The sequence below is a fragment of the Lithobates pipiens genome, unplaced genomic scaffold (assembly GCF_037356315.1).
Source record: "Lithobates pipiens isolate NorthernLeopardFrog02 unplaced genomic scaffold, aLitPip1_a1.2 Scaffold_13, whole genome shotgun sequence".
NCBI lineage: Eukaryota > Metazoa > Chordata > Amphibia > Anura > Ranidae > Lithobates > Lithobates pipiens.
In genome coordinates this window covers 389,557,738-389,584,906 of record NW_027507718.1, presented here as the reverse complement: position 1 = coordinate 389,584,906, position 27,169 = coordinate 389,557,738, and the positions used below count along the sequence as shown (strand labels likewise).

General features: G+C 44.2%; 1 protein-coding gene across 1 annotated transcript in view; it reads right to left on the bottom strand.

The window, feature by feature from the left end:
- Positions 1 to 20,758, bottom strand: part of LOC143975213 (cytochrome P450 4V2-like) — a 197,607-nt gene extending 176,849 nt beyond the window's left edge. The window contains exon 1 of the mRNA XM_077477355.1: positions 20,405 to 20,758. Coding sequence (XP_077333481.1) covers positions 20,405 to 20,600 — 196 coding nt within the window. The 5' untranslated portion in view covers positions 20,601 to 20,758. The remainder of the gene's footprint in view (positions 1 to 20,404) is intronic.
- Positions 20,759 to 27,169: the final 6,411 nt, after the last annotated feature.

The following is a 27,169-nucleotide window of genomic DNA, read 5'->3' as shown; positions in this document are numbered from 1 at the left end:
TTGTAACTTCTTTCCTTTTCAATCTGCATCTCGGTAATTTTTTGTAAAATGCAATGCAAAACGGCTACCTACCCCAGAAACAACATTTCCTGCTTTTGTGATTGGCTCACTGATTTTCCCAGAAGTCTACAGTAAGATACAAGTCAAATTTCAGGCATTCTCTGCAACAAAAAATGCATTTTTGCTGAGATACTCCCAATAGGAAATCAGATTTAAAGGGATGTAGGCCCAGCAGCTTTCCTCATTAGAGGTCTGCAGGTGCAGCAGCTGGTTGATAATAAAGAAACCACTCCTAATAGATTACCTTACCATATGGAAATAGATGATCACACAGGGATTTCTTTAGAATAACAAAAGGTAGGAATCTGCAACACAGTTTGTTAAAATCCTGGCAATGTACATAGATCACCCAGAGGGGAATGTTTTTCTCTCAACAAAAATGGAGCTACTCTTTAAATGATTCAAGTAAGCCAAGAAAAGACACTATGGGCCCGATTCACTAAAACAGATTGCGTGTGGTATTTGGGTGATCTGACACATTTTGCCACATTTTGCATGTGATACTGAAAATGTCAATTTACTTTCCCTTTATGAAATATTTACCTCAAAAAACAAAAATGCCCAGTAAATACCACATGAATCGGTGTTAAAGTCAATTCAGTAAAGGAAATAAATAAATGCATGTGTTAAATAAGTAGTGGTCTAGGCATGTGATAGTTAACGAATCTGTTTCATTTTGGCTGGTTGTTTAGGAGCATAGATTTGGGACTTTTTCTCATTGTTTTGAATATAGATCTCACATATCTCTAATAAAAACAATAGTAAAAATAAAATTTTAAGCAAATATGTTGAGAAACATTCAAATTATTAAATATAACCTGTAATCCTGTATATAACCTGTAAAGTCAAGCATTTAAAGTGGAAGTTAAGGTGTTTATGTTGATTTATACCTACAGATAAGTCTATATAAGGCTTACTTGTAGGTACAGTAAATATCTCCTAAATGTGTACAGTTTAGGATATACTAGCAGCACAGTGATGTCACTGGCTCATGTGTGCTGTCCATTGAGAGAGCTGTGCAGCGCCCATCACATTGCGGCTCAGCCAATCAGATGGCCACAGCCCATGAATCCGGAAGAAAGACTGGGATAAGTTGGAAGCCCTGTCAGTGGTGACTGGAGGGCTTCATTTTCAGGTAAGTCTTTCATAATGCTCTAGTATTTCATAATGCCCTAGTATAAGTCTTTCATAATGCGCTAGTATGCGCTAGCACATTATGACAATAACTTGCAGGGAGAAGTTTTTTTTTTTTTTTTTAGAGGTTTACTACTGCTTTACAGCCATAAAATTGGTCATTGGGATGATATCTATATTTACAGCATACACTTTAATTTTATAACATCAGCGTTATAATAAAAATACAAACAATATTTATTTTTGACAAGCCTTACTTTAAAAAAGCTTACCTGAAAAATCCCCTTTCATGTTGTAAGTGCTGCCTGTCTGTTGGCCATCTCTTTCCACAACTTCCTGAATCCCTGGCGATCAGAGGCCTTTGGGTAGGGCTGCTGCTCCTCGCTCCAGCTTGCAGAGGGAGGAGCCTTTGTCTTTGCTTCTGATCCCGGCTGAATAGGAAAGGGATCTTGATACCTGATTGGCCGGGAGTCTTAAGACTAAGACAAACTACTGTGGGGATGCGTTTATACATGTAATAATGTGTATTGTACTTTGTGAGCTTGAATCCGGCAAGTCTGACCTGGAATGAGACCTCTGAGCGGAGGAGGTTAATTGTTTAATTAACTTAAAGTGGAGTTCCACCCAAAAGTGGAACTTCCACTCATTTGTCTCCTCTCCCCCTCCGGTGCCACAATTGGCACCTTTCGGGGGGAAGACAGGATACCTGTCTTCGACTAGGATGGCAGCTCATTTAAGTACAGTATTTTTATACTTTCTATCAGTGGTGGCTCATCCATTAGGGGCGCTCTAATCCATGTGCCCTCCCCCTATCTACATGCAGGGCGCCAGACACATGGATTTCAATTGTTTTTTTTTAAGCACGTGATTAGACCCTGAGGCTCTAATTGGCTTCAAAAAAGTGTTTGGGTGGGCTCAGGGTGCAGAGCACTGCGCTCTGAGCCCACCCAGTTGTGGGACAATAGCAAAATAATATTCACTATTGTCTTCCTGCCTCTCATTCTGGCCAATGAGGAAGCAGGTCCTGAGAGTCTTAGTCAATCCTGGGAGGAGAAGCAATGGCCCGACTCTTCCCTCGGCAAGCTGGAATGAGGAGCAACATCGACCTCCTAAGGTAAGGCCACTGATCGCTTCCGCCTGTCTGCTGCGGGGGGGGGCACAGATCGCTGCCGTCTGTCTCCCACAGGGGGAGGGGGCCAATGATTGCCGCCATCCATCCCCACGGGGGGGCAGGTTTGTTTTCCACCCCCCCCCCCAAATAATGATCACCAGCTGCCACTGCTTTCTAGTAAAAATATAAATTTTAACACTCAAATTTAATTCACTTGAAAAACCTGCTAAGGTCTCATTTGCTTAGAGATGTGGCCAAAAATATTTTTTTTTTTAAATTCAATTATATTTTAATTTTCTTTTTTCCAGTGGACACAGAAATATTTTCCATACAAAAGATCATAAAAAACAATACAAAAACATACATGTTCAACCCAACCCCCCCAATTTCCCATTTCCTTAAACAATACTTTTCCCAATATATACTTTCTAGAGGGCCATCATCTCAGGCATCAAACTTAGGGTTTCTATCCATACTTTCCATATTCTTTCAAATCTACTTTTATCTCCTCTTCTCACATAAGCCAATTTTCTCTTATTATTGTATTGTTAACCCTTCTCAACCAATCCATAATAGTTGGTTGTCTACTATAAAGCCATTTCCAGGTGATCACATTTCTGGCTTGATATAAGCATCTCGATATTGCTACTTACATATCTCCTGATCCTACACTCTGCTTCATGTATCCCAGCACACACATTATCGGGCAAAAGCTTAAGTTTGTTCCAAAAATTAGATTTATCTTCTTCAATACTTCTTCACAGTACCTATGTAATTTGGGGCACCTCCAGAGCATATGAATCATGTCCCTACCTGATGGCTAATCACAAAGTAAACAGGAAGAGCCATTTATTTTCCTCACTCACGTCTGACAGACGCAAGTAGAGGAGAGCCACACGACTGCTCTCTTGACAGGGGAGATCCCCCTCAGATGTCCATCCAGGACCACCAGGATGCCACCAGGGATGGCCACCACCAGGTATGCCACCCTAGACCACCAAGGATATGACAATCAGTGCCCAGGCAGCTGCCAATCAATGCCAATGAAAAATGCCTGTCGGTGCCACCAGTGATCCCTATCAGTGAAATCTATCAGTGCCAGCCATCAGTGATGCCTTTCAGTGCCCAGTGCAAATAAAACCACATTGATCCGGATGGATTATGGTATGAATTATTTTATCTAATCTATTGGACAAAATAGCTTAACATCTGTACAAAGAAGAGAGATTGGAGTATATAATGCAGGTTGTGTTAAATCCTTCCCCTCCTTTGGGATTATTATAATTGTGGCCTTTGTCATGGATATTGGTAATTCTCCCTTTTCCAATGGCCCATTTAACACCTCTAGTAACTCAGGCAAAATCATCTCTCCATGCTCCCTGTAGATTTCATTTGGTAGTCGGTCAAAATGGTTAATTCTCCATTCTCTCCCTCCACCCTATTTTCCCATTCCTAATACTAGGACTAGAGGGGAATGGTCTGACAATCCTCTAGCCTTGTATCTAATATCTGTTACCAATGTACAGAGAGTGTCTTTCCCTATTAACATATCAATTCTTGAAAGTGAGGAGTGTGTCCCGGAGTAGCATGAAAAACGTTGCATTCCTTCATGACGTGGACACAAAATATCTCTTAGGCCGCGTACACACGGGCGGACTGTTCGCCCAACTTTGTCCATCCAACAGTTTCGGCAAACAGTCCGCTCAAAATTAGCATGGACGGACATGGCCACACACGACGAACGAACAGTTTGCTGAAACCGTGCGCGATGACGTGAACGGCACGTACGACGGGACGAAAAATACGACGTCCTATACACTGCATTATAGCTTTCGGCGTGAAAATCCTTTCTGAGCATGCGCGCAACTTTGTTTGACGAACAAGCCTACACACGAGCGGGCTGTTCGCTGAAACAAGGTTTCAGCGGACAGTTTTTCGGAAATTCCGAAAAACCTTGTCCGTCCAACTGTCCGCTGAAACTGTCCGCTGAAAGCCCACACACGAGCGGACTGTCCGCCCAAACACTGTTCAGCGGACAAAGTTGGGCGAACAGTCCGCCCGTGTGTACGCGGCCTTAAACCTGTTTCTTTACATATTCTATATAGTGATGAATATGGGGGTCTGTTCAGATCTTTTCCCAAAAGGAAACCTGTCAACCTGGGTATTCATCACCATATTGAAGTCTCCTACTATCAGAACAGGTACCCTTGGTTTATCAGCCATAAATTCCAACACTTTGTTAATTACTTCTAATTTAAATGGGGGAGGTATATAGACATTTACAAGTATAAGTGGCTCTGCCAACATACAGTATATAAATATATTTTTTTTTTAAAGTATAATTCTTTATTCAAAGGATTTTTCCATGTAGGACAATACATCAACATAATATCAAAGAAAATTAAAGAAAAAAAAAAAGGAATAAAAAGGAATTATCAAATACACCCATGTTTAAAATGAACATATAAATCAAATAAAAACCAGCCTCACATAACAAATATAACAGATATATCGGCAGTGACAGAAAAAGTTAATTTATGGACAAAAAATAATGCAATAATAGAAATAGAAAAAAAAAAAAAAAAACATTAGCAAATCTAATAGGGTCCTATAACCTCCGCATGAGATATTACATAAACTGTTCATCTATAATATACATTATATTTATGTTACTGCTTAATATCTTACTTTGTTATTCCTTGGCTTATCTACTTTTAAGACAAAAAGAAAGAGAAAAAATAAAAAATAAAGGAAGAAAAAGGAGCGAGCTGACTAACTCAGACTCAAAACTTCATGGCTTCCTCCCCCCTCCCCCCCGACCCAGCCCATTGGACCCAGCCCATTGGACTCAGCCTGTCATTATGGGTCTTCATGTCTAACCTAGACATAGAGGAAATCTACATACTGGGAACAAGTAAAGGTCATCCATGGCTGCCAAGTGTCCCTAAATTCCTTCTCTCTACCATATAAAGACGCAGTCATGTATTCCATTGTCCTAATTTTGTCTATTCTAGAAAACCAATGTTTTAGAGAAGGTGTGGTAGTAAACTTCCATAAATCTGGAATACATGCCCGGGCAGCATTCAGCATGTGAGCTATCAGTGACTTTTTATAATAATGAAGATGCAGATTGTTTAGATGCAAAAGATATCCCAAGATCGGCTAATGTCAGATGTTTGATCAGGTAAATATAAATCTTCCCTCTCTGTCTATCTTTACTTGTTTTCAACTATATATCTTTATTTATTTTTCAAAATTTACAAAACATACAAATTTCACAACCATTTTACTTTCTTTAAATACAATATTAAACGGGGGTTCTAGATTCCCCCTTCATAAGCAACTTTATTAACCCATCATTCATTTGATCACCCCTAATCTACTATCTCTCACACCACATTATCATACTACCACTGCACCATCCCTCAGCGTGATACTTGTCCTAAGTCTCAGCTATCGTATCTGGCCTTTCTCTTATTACCCTATACCTCTGAGTTACCGCTTCTCTTTCCACAGCTTCCAAATCTTATCTTATTTATTATACCTTCCTCGTTTGATGTATGTCGTCCTTTCCTTAGGAATTACTATGTCTGTTCCCATTCCCTACAGGTTGGGGGGGGGGGGGGGGGCGGGAGATTGCCACCTCTGGGAAATAAGTCTCCTAGCCTGAAAGAGGCATCTCAATATTGCTATTTGGGTGTCTCCTGGTTTACCCTCTCCCTCTATCCTCTATTCTGTAATACAGGTATAGTACTCCATTGTATCACTCTCCCCTTAAATTGTTCTGTCAAAGCATGCCTCACCAGTAAGTACCTGAAGAATGACTGCTTAGGGAGTGTGAATTGATCTCGCAAGTCCTGGAAGGGTCTCAGGTTCCCCTCATGGAGAATCTGTGAGAGAAACTTTAAACCTCGCCTATCCCATTCTCTAATTGGACCCAGTTTCTGCACTTCACCCAGCTTATTATCCCACAAAGTGGAGTATTCAGAAAATCCTCAATAGCCCAAGGTTTTCCTTGCCGCTTCTCAAACTCTTGCCATCAACTCGAGGGTAGGGGGCCCCCTCAGAAATGTTCCTGCCTCCAACGTTACAGTCAAAGATTTATGCGTCAATTTACCAAAAAGACTCCTCCTGCCTTGCCCTTTGCTCTCTTTTTCACATCCCCCCATATGTTGTAGCTGAGCTGCCAGGAAGTAGCTATGAAAATGTGGAAGAGCTACCCCTCCCCCATTGTTTGGGTGTTGCAGTGTACTAAGGCTGATACGCGATGGCCCCCCCTTCCAAATAAGTTCCCTCAGTATACTATCTACCTTATGGAACCATGTTTTGTGGATCCATATTGGAGAATTATGAAGAAGGTAAAGGAATTGTGGCAGGAGTATCCTTTTTATTAAGCTACATCGACCTGCTGCAGATGGGAGTTTTTTCCAGATTTTAGTTTTAACTTTAAATCTATTTAACAAAGAGACCAGGTTGTTGATAGTAAATTGTTTAGGATCTCTAGAAATATTTATACCCAGATATTTTATTTGGTTAACTATTTAAATAATAAAATATTTATAATTGGTCTGCCTCTTGAGGCAAAAGTTTATCTAATGGATCGATAAGCATCAAAGTGGATTTCTCCCAGTTAATCCTCAAACCTGAGAAGTGTCCAAAAGTCTTAATTTTACACATGGTCTCCCTCAGTGAATTCTGTGAATCACTGAGCAATAGTAGATCGTCCGCAAATAGTATTACTTTTTATTCTTCCTCTCCTCGTTTAAATCCTTTTATCTCTGGAGAAGATCTAAGGGACAACGCCAAGGGCTCGATAGCGAGGGCAAAAAGAAGGGGGGACAAAGGGCACCCCTGTCTCGTCCCCCTCATTAATCGAAACCTGGCAGAATGTTCATTGTTCACTTTTACCCTCGCCCCAGGAGACCCATATAGCAACCTCACCCAGTTGACAAAGTTCGGTCCAATCTGGAATTCTCTCAAGGTTCTCCAGAGATGCTTCCATTCAAGGGTATCAAAGGCCTTGGCGGCGTCCAGAGAAAGGGTGGCCCTATGGCAGTCCTCATCTGTAGGAATTTGAAGGTTCAAAAACAGTCTTCTAATATTATCACAATTAGACCTACCCGATCAGGATGAACCACCTTATGTATGACTCTGTTTAATCTAGCCTAACCCTCCCCACCCCCAAGTGGAAAAAAAGAGCTACCATCCCCATCCCTCGCAAAGAAAAAGCAAACCCCAAAGAAAAAGAAAAAAAAAAGAGAAAAAAGACAAACATAACAAATAATTGAAGAGAACGCCTTGCTGCACCCCCCTAAACAGGGGGTAACATGCCTTTTGCCCTCCTTCCTCCATACTCCTCACCCCCTCTCCACCCTCGGGGGAAGAGGGGGGAGAGGGACACGGCTAGCCAAAAATAAAGTAGAAAAAAAAGGGAACTTTGCATGCCGTCTCCCTCACCCCCCCCCCCCACCTCCAGCAATATAACACAACACATAATAATTTGCCGTGGCCCCAGGAGAACCCCAGATAGAACATTACAGCAGTACCATTCTTCTAGTGTCTATCATTGTGAGTTTTCAACCATTCCCCATTCCTCCACCCCCTCTGGGGTGTCAGAAAATATAGATCTTCCAGAGGAAGTTAATCTCAATCTTGCTGGATATAGTAATGCATATGTCAAGTTAACTTGGCGTAGCCTACGTTTAACTTCTCCAAATTTGGCTCTCCTCCTCTGGAGGTCTGGCGAATAGTCCGGGTAAATGGATACCCTAGTACCATTATACAGCAGATTACCCTATTCCCTTGCCTTCCGTGTTATAGTCACTTTGTCTTTATAACTCAATACTTTTGCCAGAAGGGGTCTTGGAGGGTCTCCAGGGTGGGAGGCCTAGCTGGGACTCTATGGGCTCTCTCGATTGCAAAAAGTGGCGAGAAAGATTCCTGGCCAAATAACTCACAGAACCATTTTTCTAAAAAAGCAACAGGGTTTGAGCCCTCGGAATGTTCTGGAAAGCCTAGTATACGAATGTTTTTTCTCCTCATCCTATTCTCCATTTCGTCCATTTTATTTGCTTGTTTGGCCAATTGTTCTTTAATAACAGTCATCTCGCGTTTAAGGGGGGCTAAGTCATCCTCCACCGTACTCACTCTACCCTTCAGCGCCGTAGTCCTCTCTTGAATTTTTTGTAAATCATGTCTAACGAACGAAAGATCTTCTTCTTCTTGTATAGTTTTCAGTTGGGTATTAATTTAAAAAAAAAAAAGAGCTACAAGAATTAATCACCTCCATAAGAGTAGGTTCTGGGTTTTCTGCGCCAGGTCCTACCATTAGATCCAAGGCCCCTTCCACTAATTGGCCCTGGGACCTCCCCGCAGGGTCACTTACTTCCCCCTGCAATAGTTGATGGCTCTGCCCTTGGCTTTTCCTACCGCCCGTAGACCCAGCCTGCCTGTTATGGTGGGCCTGTTGATTTTGTAGGGTAGATTTGGGGGCCTGACGCCTGGCCTGGGGTGTGAGCAAATTTTTCCAGTTGTGCTGCTGCTTGGCTTGCTTGACTAGTCTTTGTGGAGCGTTGCTACAGCATGATTTTACACGACAAAGTACCAGATACAGGATATACAACTGCTTATAATCCTTCATTATTTAGCCACCCCTAATAAGAGCAGTACGGATGTATGAATTCCATAACACAAAAAATTTATATAGGAGATAAAAGAAGGAAGAGGAGGGAGCAATACAGTCAACAGTTCAGGTAACAACACAAACCATCAGGCCCTCCTCTTTACTTTTGGAATGTCTCCCTACAAACAAACACAGTTCTTTTCCATCTGCTTCTTCGTATAATATAAAAAGGTATAGGTAAAAAAGAGCATTATGGGTATTTCTCACCAATCCCGAATGAATGATGGATTTTGCGTGTGGATTACTGTAGTCAGCTTCAGACGTCCTGGGCTCTGCTGTTTGTCGGTTACTGTCAGTTGCTCAGCAGAGTTGGAAAGGGACGCACATATCCCCTCTAAGGCTGAGTTTCGCTGTTTGTAGGAGTAGGGTGTAGGGTGAACCCTCTCACAGTTCTCCCTCTGGCTGGACAGGCTGAGGAGGCAGGATTTATTCAATGTCGGTCGCTCTCCCTGGCAGCCAGCTCTACCACCATCAGGGGGAGGGGGGAGGAGACGGCCTCTCAGTTCTCTCCCTGCCCCCTCTGTCTCTGGTGCCTCCACACCCGATCGGTGTCTGGTGCCTCGTCCTACATTCCCGCTTCATGTGCAGTCCACACACCCCAGTCCGGAGCTCACTCTCGCCATGGGACCATTAGGCAGACGGCCGAGTAGATCCCGGCGTCATCGATTCACCAGAGGTGGGAGGGAGGGGGGCGAGAAGACGCTGAGCACACACCTCACTCGCTCTCGCCAGTACCTGCATCTGGTCACGCCCCTCCATCTTTACTTGTTTACAAGAGAATGACACTGTCTTAGGTATCAGAATAGTTTTTCCTCTTGAATATGAGCTGTGGGTGGAATGATACTGGCGGGAAAATCCCCTATATGTTAAGCGGAATACTGTTTCCTTTGTCAAATGTGTCTCAAAACCGAAACCTTAGGAGTTGAGGGCGTTTTAAGTAAAGCTGCTTTTTTTAACGAGTCACCCAATCGCCTCACATTCCATGAGCAAATCGTCACTATCTCATTTTAATGAGAAAAAAAAAATCAAGAAGAGAAGAAAGAAAATGTGTATATAAGTGTATATATAGATTATACTACCCCTCTCTTGTACGCCCTTGTTTGTGTAAATACTCATCCTGGTACTCAACAATCGGATTTCTTTAGCCATCCTCTATATTTTTTATATTTTATTTACTACAAGTCTCAATCGTACTGGATAAAGCATAACATACTGTATTGCACATTTAGTTGTTGCAACCGTCTCTTAATATTCACGAATTTCACTCTTCTTCTCTGCACTTCTACAGAGAGTCAGGAAAGAATGATATTTTCACCCCATTGAACAGTACATCCTTCATTTCTCTAGCTTTATTGCAATATTATTTCTCTGTCCACTCCTTAACCGCTTACCAAATGCTCGCTGTCCATGGATGGTGGCAGAATGGCACTCCTGCACGAATCGCTGTAGCTGTACAGTGGGTGCTTTAAGGAGTATAAGGGGCAAGCATGCTGTCATGGTTATGCAGTGATCTTCCTGTGTTTGCTTACCTCCCCTCATGTGTTCAGACTAAGAGGTCAGCCACTTCCACCTGGTGGTTTTTATAACCTCTCCTCTAAGCATGGCTCCACCCCAGGCCCTATCAGGAAGCCCTATATTAACCTGTGCACTGCAGGCATCAGTGCTGATCAACCATTGTGTATTCCTTTGTGTGTTAGCTTCCTGTTTCCTGCCGTGTGCTCTGCTACTGTTTTCTGTTACCGACTTTGGCGTGTCTTGACTATCCCTGTTTGCTTGTGATCCTGACCTTTTGGCGTGTACCGGACTATTCTTGTCTGCTTGTGGCCCCGACCTTGGCTTTGTCCCTCACCATCCCTATCCTCCTGTTGCCTACTGTGGGTGTGAGCTGGGGGACCCTGGGGGTCACGACCTGGAGCCAGTTGCAGCCAAGTCCATCCTCACCACCAGAGGCGCTGGTGAACACCTGCTGGCTCTTAGACTCCGCGCCCCAGGGAATCTTACGCTCTAACCCCAGTGGGATCTGTCCCCGGTCTGCAGCAGTCAGCCGTAGGGTCCACAACCTTGCGGTGCACTCCTGATCCTACGGTGTGCACCTGTCACCTCGCCTCAAGGTGACCTGACACATGCATGCTGCGTGATGTAGGCGCTAATGCGTGTGGTTGGCGACCACCCGTGATTGCTCCTGAGAAGAACAGAACGGAGATCCGTCAATGTGAACAGACAGATCTCTGTTCTGTCAGGGGGGAGGAGGCTGATCTGTTCCTATTGCTTAGGAAAAATGATCAGTCTCCTCCCCCAGGCAGTTCCATCCCCCCACAGTTAGAAACACTCCCTAACACACACATTTAATCCCTTGATCGCCCCCTAGTGTTAACCCCTTTCCTGCCAATGACATTCATACAGTAACTAGTTGCTATTTATAGCACTGATCGCTGTATAAATTTAACTGGTCCCAAAATAGTGTCAAAAGTAAATCTATCCTCTATTTTCTAGACACTATAACTTTTGCGCAACCCAATCAATATGCGCTTATTGTGTTTTTTTTTAACAAGAATATGTAGAATATATATTGACCTAAACTGAGGAAGAAATTCGTTTTTTATATATTTTTGGGGGATATTTAATATAGCAAACATAAATTTTTTTCTTCAAAATTGTCATTTTTTTTTTATAGCGCAAAAAATAAAAACCGCAGAGGTGATCAAATACCACCAAAAGAAAACTATTTGTGCGAAAAAAAGGTGTCAATTTTGTTTGGGTACAACATCGCACAACCGCGCAATTGTCTGTTAAAGCGACGCAGTGCCATATCGCAAAAAATGGCCTGTTCAGGAAGGGGGTAAATTCTTCGGGGGCTGAAGTGGTTAAAGAAAAGGACCCTCATAATCACCAATCTTGGCATCCCTCCTGGGGCAGGTATTCTCTGCGGGACTCTATGAGCCCTTTCTATTGCGAACAAAGGGGAATGTTGTTCCTTCCCAAAAGCCTCACAGAGCAATTTTTCCAGAAATTCTCTCATATTATTCCCCTGGCTTTTCTCTGGTAATCCAATTATACGGACATTATTTCTCCTCAGCCTATTTTCCATGGCTTCTAATCTATCATTTTGTTTCTCAACTGTCCCGGTTAAAAGTTCCATTTCCTCAATTCCACTGACTCTGCCTTCCAGCTCTGTAGTATGCTCCCTCGCCTTCTGAAGATCATGCCTAACAAACGTCATTTCCTCCTTAATAGATTTTAATTGATTCGTCATTTCTGATAAGGCAGATTTACACCCATTAAACACATGTAATACATCTCTCAAAGATGGCTCTTCTACTGTTGAAATTTCTAAAGCTGAGAGATCATGTGATCTTGTTGCAGTTGGGTGGAGGGTGTTGAGGCCATTTTGGCTGCCTTACATTACGTGTTTAACCCCTTAGATGGTGATAGGGAGGTTTTAGGTTGTGGCGTTTTCCCAGTAGTTTGAGCTGAGTTATGGGCAAACCATTCCAGTTTAGCAGCTGCTTACTTCGTTTTATTTTTCACTGTCTTTTGTGACTGTAAGCTGGAGATACCCTGTAACATTGACGTATCGCCCTATATTTTTGTCATAGGTCTCTGACTTGTCTCCAGTTGTAAGTTGTAAGCAGTAAATTGAATACCTATATTCCCCAGATCTTGCTAAAAAAAAAGGGGGAGAGAGAATTTATTTTACCTACCCCTATCTGCTGCACTTTAAAATTTGGAGTTCATAAGCAGTCAAGCAGACAAGGAGACCAGCAGGGAAAGCACGGTAAATTCCCTATTGCAGGAACAAGCCAAGGATAATAGATGCAGGTTTCAAAGCAACAGGACAGGGCACAATAAGCTAGTGTCAGTGTATTCCCCAAATCCCTCACAGCCCCTTGGGTATAATGGACAAAAAAACAGGGAGAAAGTATGATTTTTTTTTCCACTTATCTGATCCACTTTGGAGTCTAGAGTTCGTAAACCATCTGGAAGTCAGGCCTTCAAAGAGGAGAGAGCGTGCTGGATTATTCCTCCCAATTTACAGAACAAACTAAGGACAGTTGAGGGAGAACTCACACAGCAAATATGTTCTGCATTACTTTACCAGAAGCCCTGGTCATCCCCTCACAGATCTACAGGATTCCTCCAAATCAATTCATGCCGATTCCACAATGTAGGCTCCAGTTTCGGCCAGAAGAGGGCAGTAGTAGCCAAGCATAGAACACCCCAGGACACGGAGCTTTGAGGCAGCCAAGAGAGAACCGAAAGGGGGCCGGGAAAGCTTGATCTAATCCGGCAGCAAACAGAGCCGGAGATGGTCAAGGGTAGCCGTTACAAGCCACAGAATAGCTGTCTCGGCGTCACCCTCCACGAATCCTCCCGAGCCTCTCCGATCTTCTGTAGTCCAACCACACCTGGCCACTCCTCCTTCACCTGACCAAGAATCACCTATCGGGCAGATCCAAAGGGGGGGTCGAAGCTGTCCATCTCTGCTGCCTACTTCAAAAACAAAAGTCCACAAGCTGCCGACCCTTCACCTGTCTCTTGCCAGACACCTCACTTTGTTTTCGGATCTCTTCCCTAGGTGCACCCATATTTTCTCAGGTACTCCAGGAAGGAGGAGCTCAAGTGAGCTATGCACGCCCACTCACATTGGAGTCAGGCCATGCCCCACCCAGAGGTTTTTTTTAACACTCCTAGACAATACTGACCATAAAATACCTCCTACCAAGCAATTCTCTGCTCCCGGTGGGGGGAAGACAGTCATTATAGTAGCATCTATAGTAGCTGCTAGTGATGATCACAAGTGAATGCGGCAGGCTGGTTGAATCTTGGCCAGTTCAGATTTGAACCGTCTATGGCCGGCCTAAGAATTTGAATGTGTGTTAGGTTCTCTAGCCACTTCGATTTAATCCAATTGCAATGCTTCAAAAACACACACTGATCACATAAAAACAATGCTATAGGCGCATTATTGTTGCTTTCAGCATTTGTTATTGAAGCATGTAAAGCATTCCTTGTCCCTTGTGAAAATAAGCTAAAACCACAACTGGCATTTTGGCCAGTGTTTATTAAAGCAACAAAACACACTTGAAATGCATCTTAAACACTGGGTAACGCTATAGTTGCGTTAACCCTTGTTTGTCATATTTTGCCGCATCACTAAGTCCATCTGAAAGTGGAGTATGAGAGTTGAGTTGATGAACCTGGCAAAATCATTGGGGGAAACATACTTAGTCATTCCTGCATCTCTATTTGTGACACTACTAAATATTTGTATAACTGGGGGCGTGGCCTGACCTTGCATGGAGTAGGACGCGTGTCTCCGGAGCTCCGCCGAGGAATCCTGTCTCCCACGCTGATCCTGTGACACCACAGCACCGATACTCACCTAAACACGTCTGGCAAGCGTCCCTCCATTCCGGCACATATGTCTCCCTCGAAATCCCGACAATCGGCGGCGGCGCGGTTGTCACAATCGGCGGCGGCGCGGTTGTCACAATACCGCCGGCATGTGAGTGAGGAGGGGGAGGAAAATGGCGGCGCGGAGGAGCCGGGAGGGCCGCGTGTGGCGGGAGACACAGACAGGCTTCTTGAAGCCATTACATTGTGCCGCACGTCCCTCACATCCCAAATTGAGGAAGTGCAAACGGACATATCTTTAATGAGGCAGGACTTTCAGAAACTGCGTGACCGGGTGAGGGACACTGAGACCCGTATCAGTAATGTGGAAGACGCTCTCCCACCACTGCAAAATGATGCTGACCACATGCAGAAGCAAATAGATCTCCTGATTGCTAAACAGGACGAAATGGAAAATCGCATACGCAGATGCAACATCCGATTGATTGGTCTTCCGGAGGGGGCTGAAGGTAAGGACCCCACAACTTTTCTGGAACAATTGCTGATAAGTACCTATGGCAGAGAGTCTTTTTCCCCCATGCTGGCGGTTGAACGCGCGCATCGTATGCCTGCCAGGCCTCCACCACAGGGTGCACCTCCACGCACCTTTATTGCAAAACTCCTGAATTATAAGGACAGAGATGCTGCACTCCGCATGGCTCGGGAAAAGGCTAATATCCCTATGGGCAATACTAAAGTTGCAATCTTCCCTGATTTCTCCACGGACGTCCAGAAACGCCGACAGAGTTTCATGGAGGCCAAACGATTACTACGTGCACAGCAAGTGAAATACTCTATGCTATTCCCAGCACGCCTCAGGGTGGAGGCGGGAGACCGGGCGCTCTTCTTTGAACAACCCAGAGAGGTCATAGCATGGCTGGAACGCAGAGTGCCTCAAGATGGAGCTGCCTGAGACCCTTTGGGACATGTGAGCTAACACCCCCTTTTTTTTTTCTGTTTCTCCCCTGGTGTCCTGGAACTGTGGCAGGTTGCCTGATCTCTATTTGCTGCTCTATTATCGCCAGGGAGCTTGCACTGGAGGCGTATGTTACCTTTATGCCCTTTTCTACTTTGAGATCTACGGAACTCTCCGATTCCGGGACATTTGCGCCAGCTGATGGTGTCAACGTTAATGGATCATTTTTTCCCCTTTTTTCTTAGTGTCCCTGTTGGGGGACCTTTTCTGCAATACATACCTGTGTGTTTTGTTTCAACAATTTTGGTTTTCCCTTTTTTTTCTCTTTCTTCTTTTTCCTCCCGGAGCAAGGGGAGACATGTTGGGCCTACGGTCTAATTGCACGGTGCAGCGAAACACTGCTCCATTGTCTGCTGGGACTTCTTCTTGTTATGAGGGAGCTGATCACTGGGACTGGACAGCAACTGACACCTTTGCCTATTTACCCGGGTCACCTCTGTGTGCTGTTATACAGGGGGCTCTGCTTTGCCTTGCCCTCTGGTACCGGTGGCCGCGACCCTCTCTCAGACTTATTGTTCTAAACCTTTTTATTGATTTAATGAAACTGGTTTTCCCAGCCAGACATGTTTGGTTTTTCAGGGAATATGCCCGCACAAGTTGGGGTTGGTGCAGGGTAGGGTGGGGGGAGGGGGGTGGTTTGGTTAGAGTTTTTATGCAGAAGATTACTATAACTATATTGAAGTATGTATCTGAACTAAATGTTGCTTTTATTGAATGTTTTTCACCACTACTGCCTATGCAGCCCCTGTTTGGGCTTGATCAAGCACAACAGTATTGGGGTGCGTTTATAGGAGGACTGTTAGGGGGTAGGCCGACTGCACTTATTACTTTATATGAATCTTTATGGCATCTATACGGTTTCTTACCTGGAACGTGAGGGGCCTGCGCGATAAAATTAAGCGCGCGGCAGCCTTCACGTTCCTCAAAAAGCAAAGGGCGGAAGTGATGGTGCTAGTTGAGACGCATGTGGAGGGTGGACTGCAGATGGCCCTTAAACGCCCTTGGATTGGGTGGGCATTTCATTCCACCTACACGTCTCATTCGAGGGGGGTTTCGGTACTTGTAGCTAAGTCTGTCCAGTTTGAACTTTGTGAAATTCTTACTGACCCTCAGGGCAGGTTTGTTTTTCTACATGCTAAATTGTATGGGGAACCCTACCTTATTATGGCCTTTTATATCCCCCCCCCCCATTTACCATGACGCTAGTTATAGAGGGACTGTCTTTTATGTCCAGACATCCGGCGGTTCCTGTTATCTGGCTGGGGGATTTTAACACTACGCTTAACCCTTCTCTGGATAGGCTCAAGCCCCCCGAGTTGATGATGGGACAAGCTGGGACCACTAGGTTGTCCAGGCTTATAACCACCGTTCATCTTGAGGACACTTGGAGACACAAATTCCCTCAAAAGAAGGAGTATTCATGCTTCTCACCCACACATGGCTCTCTCTCCCGTATTGATTTTATACTAATATCTAAGCAACTTACTCCCAGACTCAGAGAAGTATTGTTCTGCCCCAGACTACTTTCGGACCACAGCCCCTACTCTGTAGTGCTTGACGTACCCCTGGGTAGGCCTCCACGGGCGTGGCGGCTAAATCCGTTCTGGCTGACATTATTACCCGAAGACGACACTATTGAGGCGGAGTGGATAAAATTTTTTGAGGATAATGACCAAACGGCCTCAGTTCCAGCAGTGTGGGATACATTTAAATTGCACGCTCGATCGGTGCTGACTGCCCACATTAATAGGCTCAAAGCTGACTCGGCTACTGTCATTATTGAGGCTGAGGCAGATTTGAGCTCCAGGGAACGCACCTACATAGACGACCCATCTACGGCAAACGCTGACGCACTTAGACTACAGTCGAGAGTGGTTTCCCAGCTGCATCAAGACAAGGCCCGACAGAAACTTTTTTTTACCAAACAAAAATATTTTGAATCTGGGGAGAGAGCTGGTAAGTTGCTAGCATATTTGGTGCACAGGGAAGACAGGCCCCCGGTTGTTATTTCTTTGCGGGGTCAGGGTGATACAATGATCACGGACCCTTCTGAGGTGACAGCTAGATTTCGAGACTTTTTTGCGGACTTATACACCACTACAGTTTCTGACGACACCACTCCGATGGACAGCTTTTTGGCGCAGGTTTCCCTCCCCCAAGTTACGGAGGAACAGGTGCAGGCTCTGGAGGCTCCCCTGACCACCGATGAAATAGTGGGTGCTATTGCGGAATTTGCAAAATCCAAGTCACCGGGGTCAGATGGTCTCCCCATTGAATTTTACTCCCGATACCAAGATGTGCTGGCGCCTAGGCTTCTCGCCCTCTACGGGAACCTTTTTGATACACTGACATTGCCTCCGTCCATGAGAGAGGCAACAATAGTTTTGATTCCCAAACCTGGAAAAGATCCGGGTTTCCCAGAATCATACCGCCCAATCTCCCTATTGCAGGTAGATATTAAGATTTTGGCTAAAATAGTCGCTACTAGGTTGAACGGAGTGATCCTTAGCCTGATTCAGGCTGACCAGGCGGGCTTTATGCCGGGGCGGAATATGTCGTTCAATCTACGCAGGCTTTTTATGAATCTTCAGGCAACACATGAGGCGGTGGGAGAGCGTGTGGTAGTGGCACTTGACACGGCTAAGGCATTTGACTCAGTGGAATGGGAGTACTTGTGGAAGTGTCTAGCGGGATACGGCTTTGGCCCGAACTTTATCCGGTGGGTGAGGCTGCTGTATCATCGCCCAACGGCTAAGGTGGTGGCGAATGGGTGGTCTTCCCGGGCGTTTGGCCTTGGTAGGGGTACCAGACAGGGGTGCCCACTGTCCCCGCTATTATATGCCTTGGCTGCTGAACCTTTAGCGGTATCGATTCGTGCGGACCCCGCGATTAGGGGACTGACGATGGGTCGACTAACCGAAAAAATCAGTCAATACGCTGATGACACGTTACTATACCTGGCGGACTCGGGCCCTTCCCTCGCAAAGGCCCTACACATGATAGAGTGGTTTGGTAGCTTTTCCGGCCTCCGTATAAACTGGGAAAAATCCCAAATTTTACCTATTGACAGTTTTCCACAGTCAGAATCTTAGGCCAGTCTGCCTCTTCAGCGAGTTGACACTATTAAATATCTGGGGGTATATGTCTCTAGGAATCCAGCAGATTACATTGCGCTGAATGTAGAACCATTATTCTCCCTGGTGCGTACCAAGATTCAGGCCTGGTCTCGCCTCCCCCTTGGGGTTTGGGGGCGGGTTAATCTGATTAAAATGGTCCTCTTACCTAAACTACTGTATGTGCTGTGGCATACCCCGGTATATTTGCCACTGAAATATTTTAAATCCCTTGAAAGTCTCCTTAGGCCCTTTGTGTGGGGGAATAATAGACACAAGCTTGCCTGGCAGGCTTTGAAAAGCCCGACTGATATGGGGGGCATGGCTCTTCCAGATCTAAACCATTACTATGTTGCCTCACAACTATCTCAGCTTTTTCATGTAGACAAGACTGATAAACAACGTTTTCTTTCCCTTCTATCCCCTACTTGGGCACAAATTGCAGATGATCCGATAGCTGCTATCTCGACGGGGGCGGGGAGCTCTGTTGGGGAGCCAGGTAAACACTCCATGCTTTTTCATTAAAGAAGGATTTGGGATCTGGCATCCACTAAACTGAATGTTGCATCACCAAATGACTATACCCCACTTTGGCATAACAAACAACTGCCGGAACTTCAAAAGATCCAGGGTGTTCAGTTATGGGTATCGAGGGGAATATACTACCTGCACCACCTGATTCACCATGGCACTATTAAAACGTTTCAGGCGCTGCAGGAGGAATTTGGTATACCAAACACTATGCTATATCAATACCTACAGGTTCAACATGCACTTGGAGCACAGTTTCCGCAGTCATTGCCTCGGCCTGCTCCCAATCCTAATTGTCGCCATAGTGAAGGATACTGATCCCAAAAAGCTTATCTCATGCTTTTATGGTATGCTTACGGCCCACGTCTCGGCGAGACTAGCGTATGCTCTGAAGTCCCGCTGGGAGGGCGATGTGGGTGAGCTGACGGATGAGGAGTGGGAGGAGGCCCAGGAGACGTGCAAGTTGGTGTCCCCTAGGCTCCAAGACAGGCTTTCTCAGATCTATATAGTGCATAGAGCATACCTCACCCCCCTCAGGACCGCCAAATATAATACGAATCAATCTGTGCTCTGCCCGATGTGTACTCTAGAGACTGGGACGTTCTTCCATCTTATATGGTCTTGCCCCAAACTACAGGAACTTTGGAAACAAGTAGTGTCATTCCTACATGATGTTATGGGCTCGCCCTTGGCTCTCGACCCCAAACCCTGTCTACTAGGGATATTTCCTGATGTATTAGATAAAATTACTAACACTTTCCTGCAGGAAACTTTGTTTTCTGTTCGAAAGGTAATAGCTAGACAGTGGATGAGGCCCCTGCCACCCCGGGTTGAGGACTGGAAACGGGAAGTTAATTTTACGCTCCCATACAAAAAATTCTTATATAAAAATAGAGGTTGCCCAGCAAAATATCATAGAATATGGGATAAATGGCTGCAGGAGGCTGCCACGTGTGATGAGGGAATTTGATGTAATATTACAGTAAATACTATGTCAATGTTAGGACTTTCCTTGGCAGTGATACATAATGGCTACTGTAATGGAGAAATGTTTCTTATCTATTGTTATGGTTATGACGCAACACCTTTTTGAATGTTCGGTGTATGCCACTGTGATTGTAATCTCTGCAATAATGTTCAATAAACATTACCTGTTTAATATAAAAAAAAAAATATTTGTATAACTAGTAATAGGACACCAAAAGGCTCAGAATTAAATCTTCATTTTGTGCACATCAACTTATCTCCATACACTTTTCATCACTCCCTGTTCACTACTAGATAGTAAGCTCTCACACATGTAGGCCTCCCATAACTTTTGTGCTATTTTTCTGTACAATTTAAATCACTATGGATATGGTACAATACAATATTAATAATATAAATATCTATAACATATCTACCTCTTCCACTTGGTTTAAACTGCAAAGCATTTCCAATCAGGGGGAAACAAGGGCTAACCCCTGGGATTGGCTTCATGATAGTCCATTTGTGAATATAGTCGCTCAGAAATGGCATAATGGTGATGACCAGTAAAGTTAAAAGGATAACAGCTGCAGATACCCAGACTAGAAACTGGACCTCTCCAGTGTACGCCATATCAATCAGTAGTCTTCCAAAACTATTCTTTGCAATCTTTTTCTTGAAAAGAGTCACCCAACCCAGCAGTGTAGCATGAGCTTCTTGTAGTGAAAGATTCCAGGTGTATGTTGAAATATGTCTTCTGTAGGAATATATATCTACTGTAAGATACAATATCAAGTATTTAATGCTACAGTGTAGTTTTATGCTCTGGGTTTTGTGAAACATTAACAATGCCTAGATTATCTAATCAGTGAAGACTAAGTTATGTCACAAGTGTTGATCTCATGTCAAGGCCATGCATTATTTTTAGCAGCTTTCAAGTGTTTGACATGTGTGTCCATCAGTGTAGGAGCAAAGAGTTTATTGTTCAGAAGTTCTCATTCTTAATAGGAATCCCCCAGCCCCATACAGTCATAGAAACGAAAAATAATTTATGATATTTTACATTCAGTACCACATTCCAAAGAACATAACATTGTTAATCAATTTTCAGCAGAATTCAATAAAAATTTGCAGTTGGAAGTTGTAAGACTCCGTTTGCTGGTAATGGGTGTCAGTAATAACTCTGTATGAATACTGACTCAAATTCTTTCTTTGTGAACCAGGTGTCAGGGCTGGCTTAGCCCTTCCTTCTCTGGGTTAGCTGCTCAGCTGTCGGCTAATTGCCAGCTCTAATCTCTCTCCACAGTTACCAGCTGTTCCTGATCATGCTCGTCTGTCCTGTCTACTTAAAGAGATCTAGTCTTTAAACAGAGCCGCAGGAGATGGTTTCTTGTGATGTGACCAAGGCGAAGGCAGAGGTGAAGTGAGCTGGACAGCTTTTGCTTTAAGTAGGCAGGTCAGACGAGCATGATCAGGAACAGTTAGTAACTGTGGAGAGAGATGAGAGCTGGCAATTAGCCGACAGCTGAGCAGCCAGCCCAGAGAAGGAAGGGCTAAGCCAGCCCTGACACCAGGCACATGAGTCATTACTCTATTGACCAATGATCAACACAGCAACAGAGTATGAATTAGATCCATAAATTACATAGACAATGGGACAATGAGCTATATGGACCAGCCATTCTCAACCAGGAACCCTTGGGTTTCTTCAGAGGTTGCTAGGTGTTCCTTCTGCTCTGACTGATTGACCTTCGATTTGATGGTGCATACATTGTTCTAAGGCCAACACCACTTGTCAAGGCAGCTGCAGGACACCAATGTCTTTTTCAATGTCTGTAAGGGTGGCCTTCTAGCTACCGCTATGATGGGGGCATTCTATCCATGGGCCACCAATGTAAAGAATGTTTTTTCCAACTGACTCCCAGAGAATTGCTATTAGCAGGGGTTTCCTGAGTAGGGCTCATATAGACCATGAGTTACATAGCATCAACTACAGGAAAATGGTCACTAGTGCAAATGAAACTGTAGGTCAGCCCTAGGTTAAATCTGTCCTTATCACCCTGTCATTTTCTTAGCAGAGTAGACATCCTCCTTCTCTAGCACTGTTGTTTTGGAACATTTGCAATTTTATCAATCAAGTAGCTGCTGGTAGATTCACACCAAACTTTTCAAGTCACACAATGGGAAATCCTGCTCGCCTCATTTACAGTCAGGTCCATAAATATTGGGACTTCGACACAATTCTAATCTTTTTGGCTCTATACACCACCACAATGGATGTGAAATGAACAAACAAGATGTGCTTTAACGTCAGACTTTCAGCTTTAATTTGAGGGTTTATATCCAAATCAGGTGAACGGTGTAGGAATTACAACAGTTTGTATATGTGCCTCCCACTATTTAAGGGGCCAAAAGTAATGGGACAATTGGCTGCTCAGCTGTTCCATGGCAGGTGTGTGTTATTCCCTCATAATCCCATTTACGGAGAGCAGATAAAAGGTCCAGAGTTAATATCTGCGCCTAAAACTTAATTGCTCCAAACCGGAAAATTTTGTGAGGGAGTCTAAAGCATTACAACGTTTTAAAAAGAGAGGGTACAGTAAGGCCGCGTACACACGGGCGGATTGTCTGCCCAACTTAGTCCGCTGAACCGTGTTTCAGCGGACAATCCGCTCGTGTGTGGACTTCAGCTGACTTTTTCAGCGGACAGTCTGACGGACTTTGTCTTTCGGAATTTCTGTAATTTTGTCCGTCCAAACTTGGTTTCAGCGGACAGTCCGCTCGTGTGTAGGCAAGTTGGACGGACTAAGTATGGCGCATGCTCAGAAAGGATTTACACGGCCGAAGGTTGCATTGCAGTGTATTGGACGTCGTATTTCTAGTCCCGTCGTACAAGCTGTATACGTCATCACGCAAGCTTTCAGCGGACTGTCTGTTCATCGTGCGTGGTCAAGTCCGTTCATTCAACAGTTGAACGGACTGTCTGTCGGACTTAGTTGGGCAGACAATCCGCCCGTGTGTACGCGGCCTAAGAATCTACTAAAGAGAGCCTATCAGCAGGCCAACAGACAAGATATAAACTCCCTAATACATAGATCAAGATTGAAGACAGAGGATATTAATATAAGATTGATTACACATTATTCTGGGCAGAAAAGTCAGGTTAAAAAAAAAAAAAGCAAGTTCTGGTACCTTTTGAGGGTGGATGAAAAAGTTGCAAACTTATAAAGGAATACCCAGAAATTACATTTAGGAGATCGGAATCCTTAAGAGATAAATAAGTCCATAGTCATCATGTACATTCTAGGAAGAAAGGATTTTCCAAAGTTTGTGGTACTGCCAAATGTGGCAGATGTAACGTCTGCCAATATATTTGGGAGGTGCAGGAAATTTTGTTGCCCAATGGCAGAATGTATAGACCTCACTTCTTGGCTAATTGCCAATTGCTAGGCATTGTGTACTATTTGGAATGCCACTGTGGTATGTTCTACGTTGGAAAGACCAAGAGGCAATTTTTCCATAGAATTAAGGATCATGTTGAGAGTCCTATCAGTTGCCACATGGGGCTTTATCACCAATTTGATGCTACAAAGATTAGTTTTTTTTCCTTGGAATACATCCCCTTAAATGAGAGAGGGGGTGATGTAGACAAATTGCTTCTACAGCGTGAAACAAACTGAATTTTCAATCTGTCTGCTATTATCCAGGGTTAAATGAAGTTTTAAGGCGTTTCTATCGATCTAAGCATGACCGTGGGACGATTTTGTCTTCCTAAGGTGCTTTGGTTTTATATCTCCTTTGCCACCCATTACTTTTATACATATGAATTAAGAGGTTTTAGGCAATGGTTAAACTGCATTTCTAATGTACAAAATTTATTATATTATTTTTATGGAGTTCTTCTGATAGTGTGTTTCTCTGACTCCTGACTTGGTCTGGCCCCCCCGGTGTCCCTTCATAGCCTGCTTTTGGCCTGGGAAATAAGTGGTCATATGAATGCCTGGGCCACCCACATGGATACTGGGGATCCCACTTTAAGCATATGACCTTTCGGGTGGCATCCTTAGTGTCTCTCCCTCTCTCCCTTTGCTCTTCCTCTTTGGCATTTAGTCTTTCCTCCTAGGTTTTGATACCCCTCCTTGGATTATATCCATTTTGATGCCGTTTTATTTTATATATATATATATATATATATATATATATATATATATATATATATATTTATTTATTTTTTTATTTCCTGACAGTCTTGCCCCTTTAAAAATGGATTCTGGTTCAAGTGCGGGTTGTCTAGTGTATTTACACATTCATTCCTATGCTGCTGCCATCAAAAGGACTGTTTTGACCTCTGTGGGATGTTTTGCTTAGGGGAAGCAGTAAGTCTTGGTGGGTATTCTCACTATGGCTTCCCTCCCCCTCCTTTCCCTTGTCTTTACAACGGCGCTGTGTGGGTTCATTCATGTTGTAATGTGGTCCCGGGAGATGGATCACATGCTGGAACTGAAGGGCAAAGGGAGTATCAAAGATTCCCACTGCGGGTTCAAGCACACGTGGAACGTAGCCACGAACTAAGGGGAGTAACTAATAGAGCCAGGGAAAATTGAGTTTCTAAAATGGCTGCGGGCGGTTCGCGCATGCGAGGAACGCCGCCCTGAGTGTTTCCTTGTCTCTATCTTGATGGGAGACAGCTGTGTTGATTTGGGACCAACCAATGAGTGCTTGTAGACCCTCAGGGTGGAGTTGATGCTGTAGTGGCCGATCGCCCTGTATGGTACCTGCAGGATTTTTTATTCAAGGAGAAAAGTAAGTTGTTTCTGTGTAGGGGTGTGGCAACCTGATTCCAGCTTATTGTTGAACTGAGCTATAATCATTGACATGAATCTATCATTCCTTTATAGGGGATACTCCTTTGGGATAGATTAATCAATCTTTGATCTTCCCTGGGTTAATGGTATATTGATACTAAGGAAAGGAATACGGTTATCTTCAAGGAAGGGTTTGGATAAGAGGACCTTTGCGAAAATCATTTTTATATCTACTGTATTTTCTGGCATATAAGACTACCTTTTACACTTAAAAAAAATGCCCAAAAATTGGGGGTCGTCTTATACGCTGGGTATACACTGCTGCCCGATGGATGTCAGCCCCAAATGTCTGCTAATACTGTATGTGGCTTCAGCTACAAACAGTATACGCCGGTGAGCCAATCCCGGCGAGAGATGTATTCTATTAATGAATACAGAGCCTGCTTGGATTGGAGTAACAACCTCTGCCAATCCAAGCAGGCTACATAGATAGCCTGCTTGGATTGGCTTTGAGAGAGAGGGAGAGAGACAAGGGCTGATGATGCTACAGCCTCTGCCAATCCAAGCAGGCGTTGTATTCATTAAAATAATACACCGCTCACCATACTTCCCTGGGTAAATCCATTCCCTGATCTCCTACTACTATACATCCTGCTGTTTGCCTTTGAGGTCCCAGGCACCCAAGAGGGACAGGTACATCTGGGACATATGACAGGGGGGTTATTAAATGCATTTTGGTGGACAATTCCCATAGAATGTAACCCAAAAGTGGTATAGGTTTGGTTAGTGAAAAATTCGACTTTCCAGAGTTGTGGCATTCAATAGATCTCTGTTTGTGTTATTATTGTTTGATTTACTTTATGACATATCCCAGCATGGCCGATGAGTAGTTGGCATGCTTGCTTTGTGTTTTTTAATGGTTCTAATGTTTTTTTTTAAATGGTGTTGCCTCAGGAGGGGGGTAGTCTTATACCGCGAGTATTGCCCAAAACCTATGTTTTCACTTGAAAAATAGGGGGTCGTCTTATACGCCCAGTCGCCTTATACGCCGGCAAATACTGTAGCTAGAAAAATTGTAGTTTTATAAGGAAACTTTGTATTGAATCATGTTTTTAGATGGCACAGTCCCCTTGAAGCTTACCATAAGTATATGAAGTATACGTTTTGGGAGTGATATATTTATCAACCTGGGAATTCCTTGACTTTCTATCACAACAGGGTAGGTTAAAGCTGAACTATAGTATGGTCACAGTGATTGGCTTAATGGATAATACGAGTGGTATACCAAGTTTACTCTACCATATTCCTTTGCAGGTGTGAACATAGGGCTATTGTCCCCCTTTAAATGGCACACTGACACCTCATTGGACCTCTTGGTGGGCCCTGAAGACCATTTGGAACCTTTATCGCTTTTGGGGAGAGAGCACGGCCATCAGACAATCTTTATATCATTATATTTTGTCAATTGTAAATGTAATAGATCCTTTGAGGTCTTTACGTGTACCAATGTCTTTCTTTCTTAGGCCGCGTACACACGCGCGGACTGTTGGCCCAACTTTGTCCGTCCAACAGTTTGAGCGAACAGTCCGCTCAAACTTAGCATGGACGGACATGGCCACACACGACGAACGAACAGTTTGCTGAAACCGTGCGCGATGACGTGAACGGCACGTACGACGGGATGCAAAATACGACGTCCTATACACTGCATTATAACTTTCGGCTTGAAAATCCTTTCTGAGCATGCGCGGAACTTAGTTTGACGAACAAGCCTACACACGGGCGGACTGTTCGTTGAAACAAGGTTTCAGCGGACAGTTTTTCGGAATTTCCGTAAAACCTTGTCCGTCCAACTGTCCGCTGAAACTGTCCGCTGAAAGCCCACACACGAGCGGACTGTCCGCCCAAACACTGTTCAGCGGACAAGGTTGGGCCAACAGTCCGCGCGTGTGTACGCGGCCTTACTCTCTTACTCTTTCTTACTTTATTTTTTTATTTGGATTTATTAAAATTTGTAATTTCTTGTATTAAGGTCCTACAAAATCTCCAGAAGAAGCCACGATTGTGGTGAAACATGTTGAGGCAACTAAATTTTGTATTGTGACCGCATGATTCTTTCGTGCTCTAGTTTTAAATATTGTCTTTTTTAACCACTTCCCGACCAGCGCACGACGATGTACGTCGACAGAATGGCACGGGCAGGCATATTGGCGTACAGGTACGTCCAATATTCGATGCCGCCCTGCCATCGGGAGCGCGCCGCCGGCGCCCCGGGATTCGATGCCGCCCCGCTCACGGGACCCCCGTGAGTCCGGTCGCGGGACCCGCGGACTCGATCGCCGCGGGCATCCCCGCGGTCGTCTCACGGAGCGGCCGAATAGAGCAAATGCTGTGTAA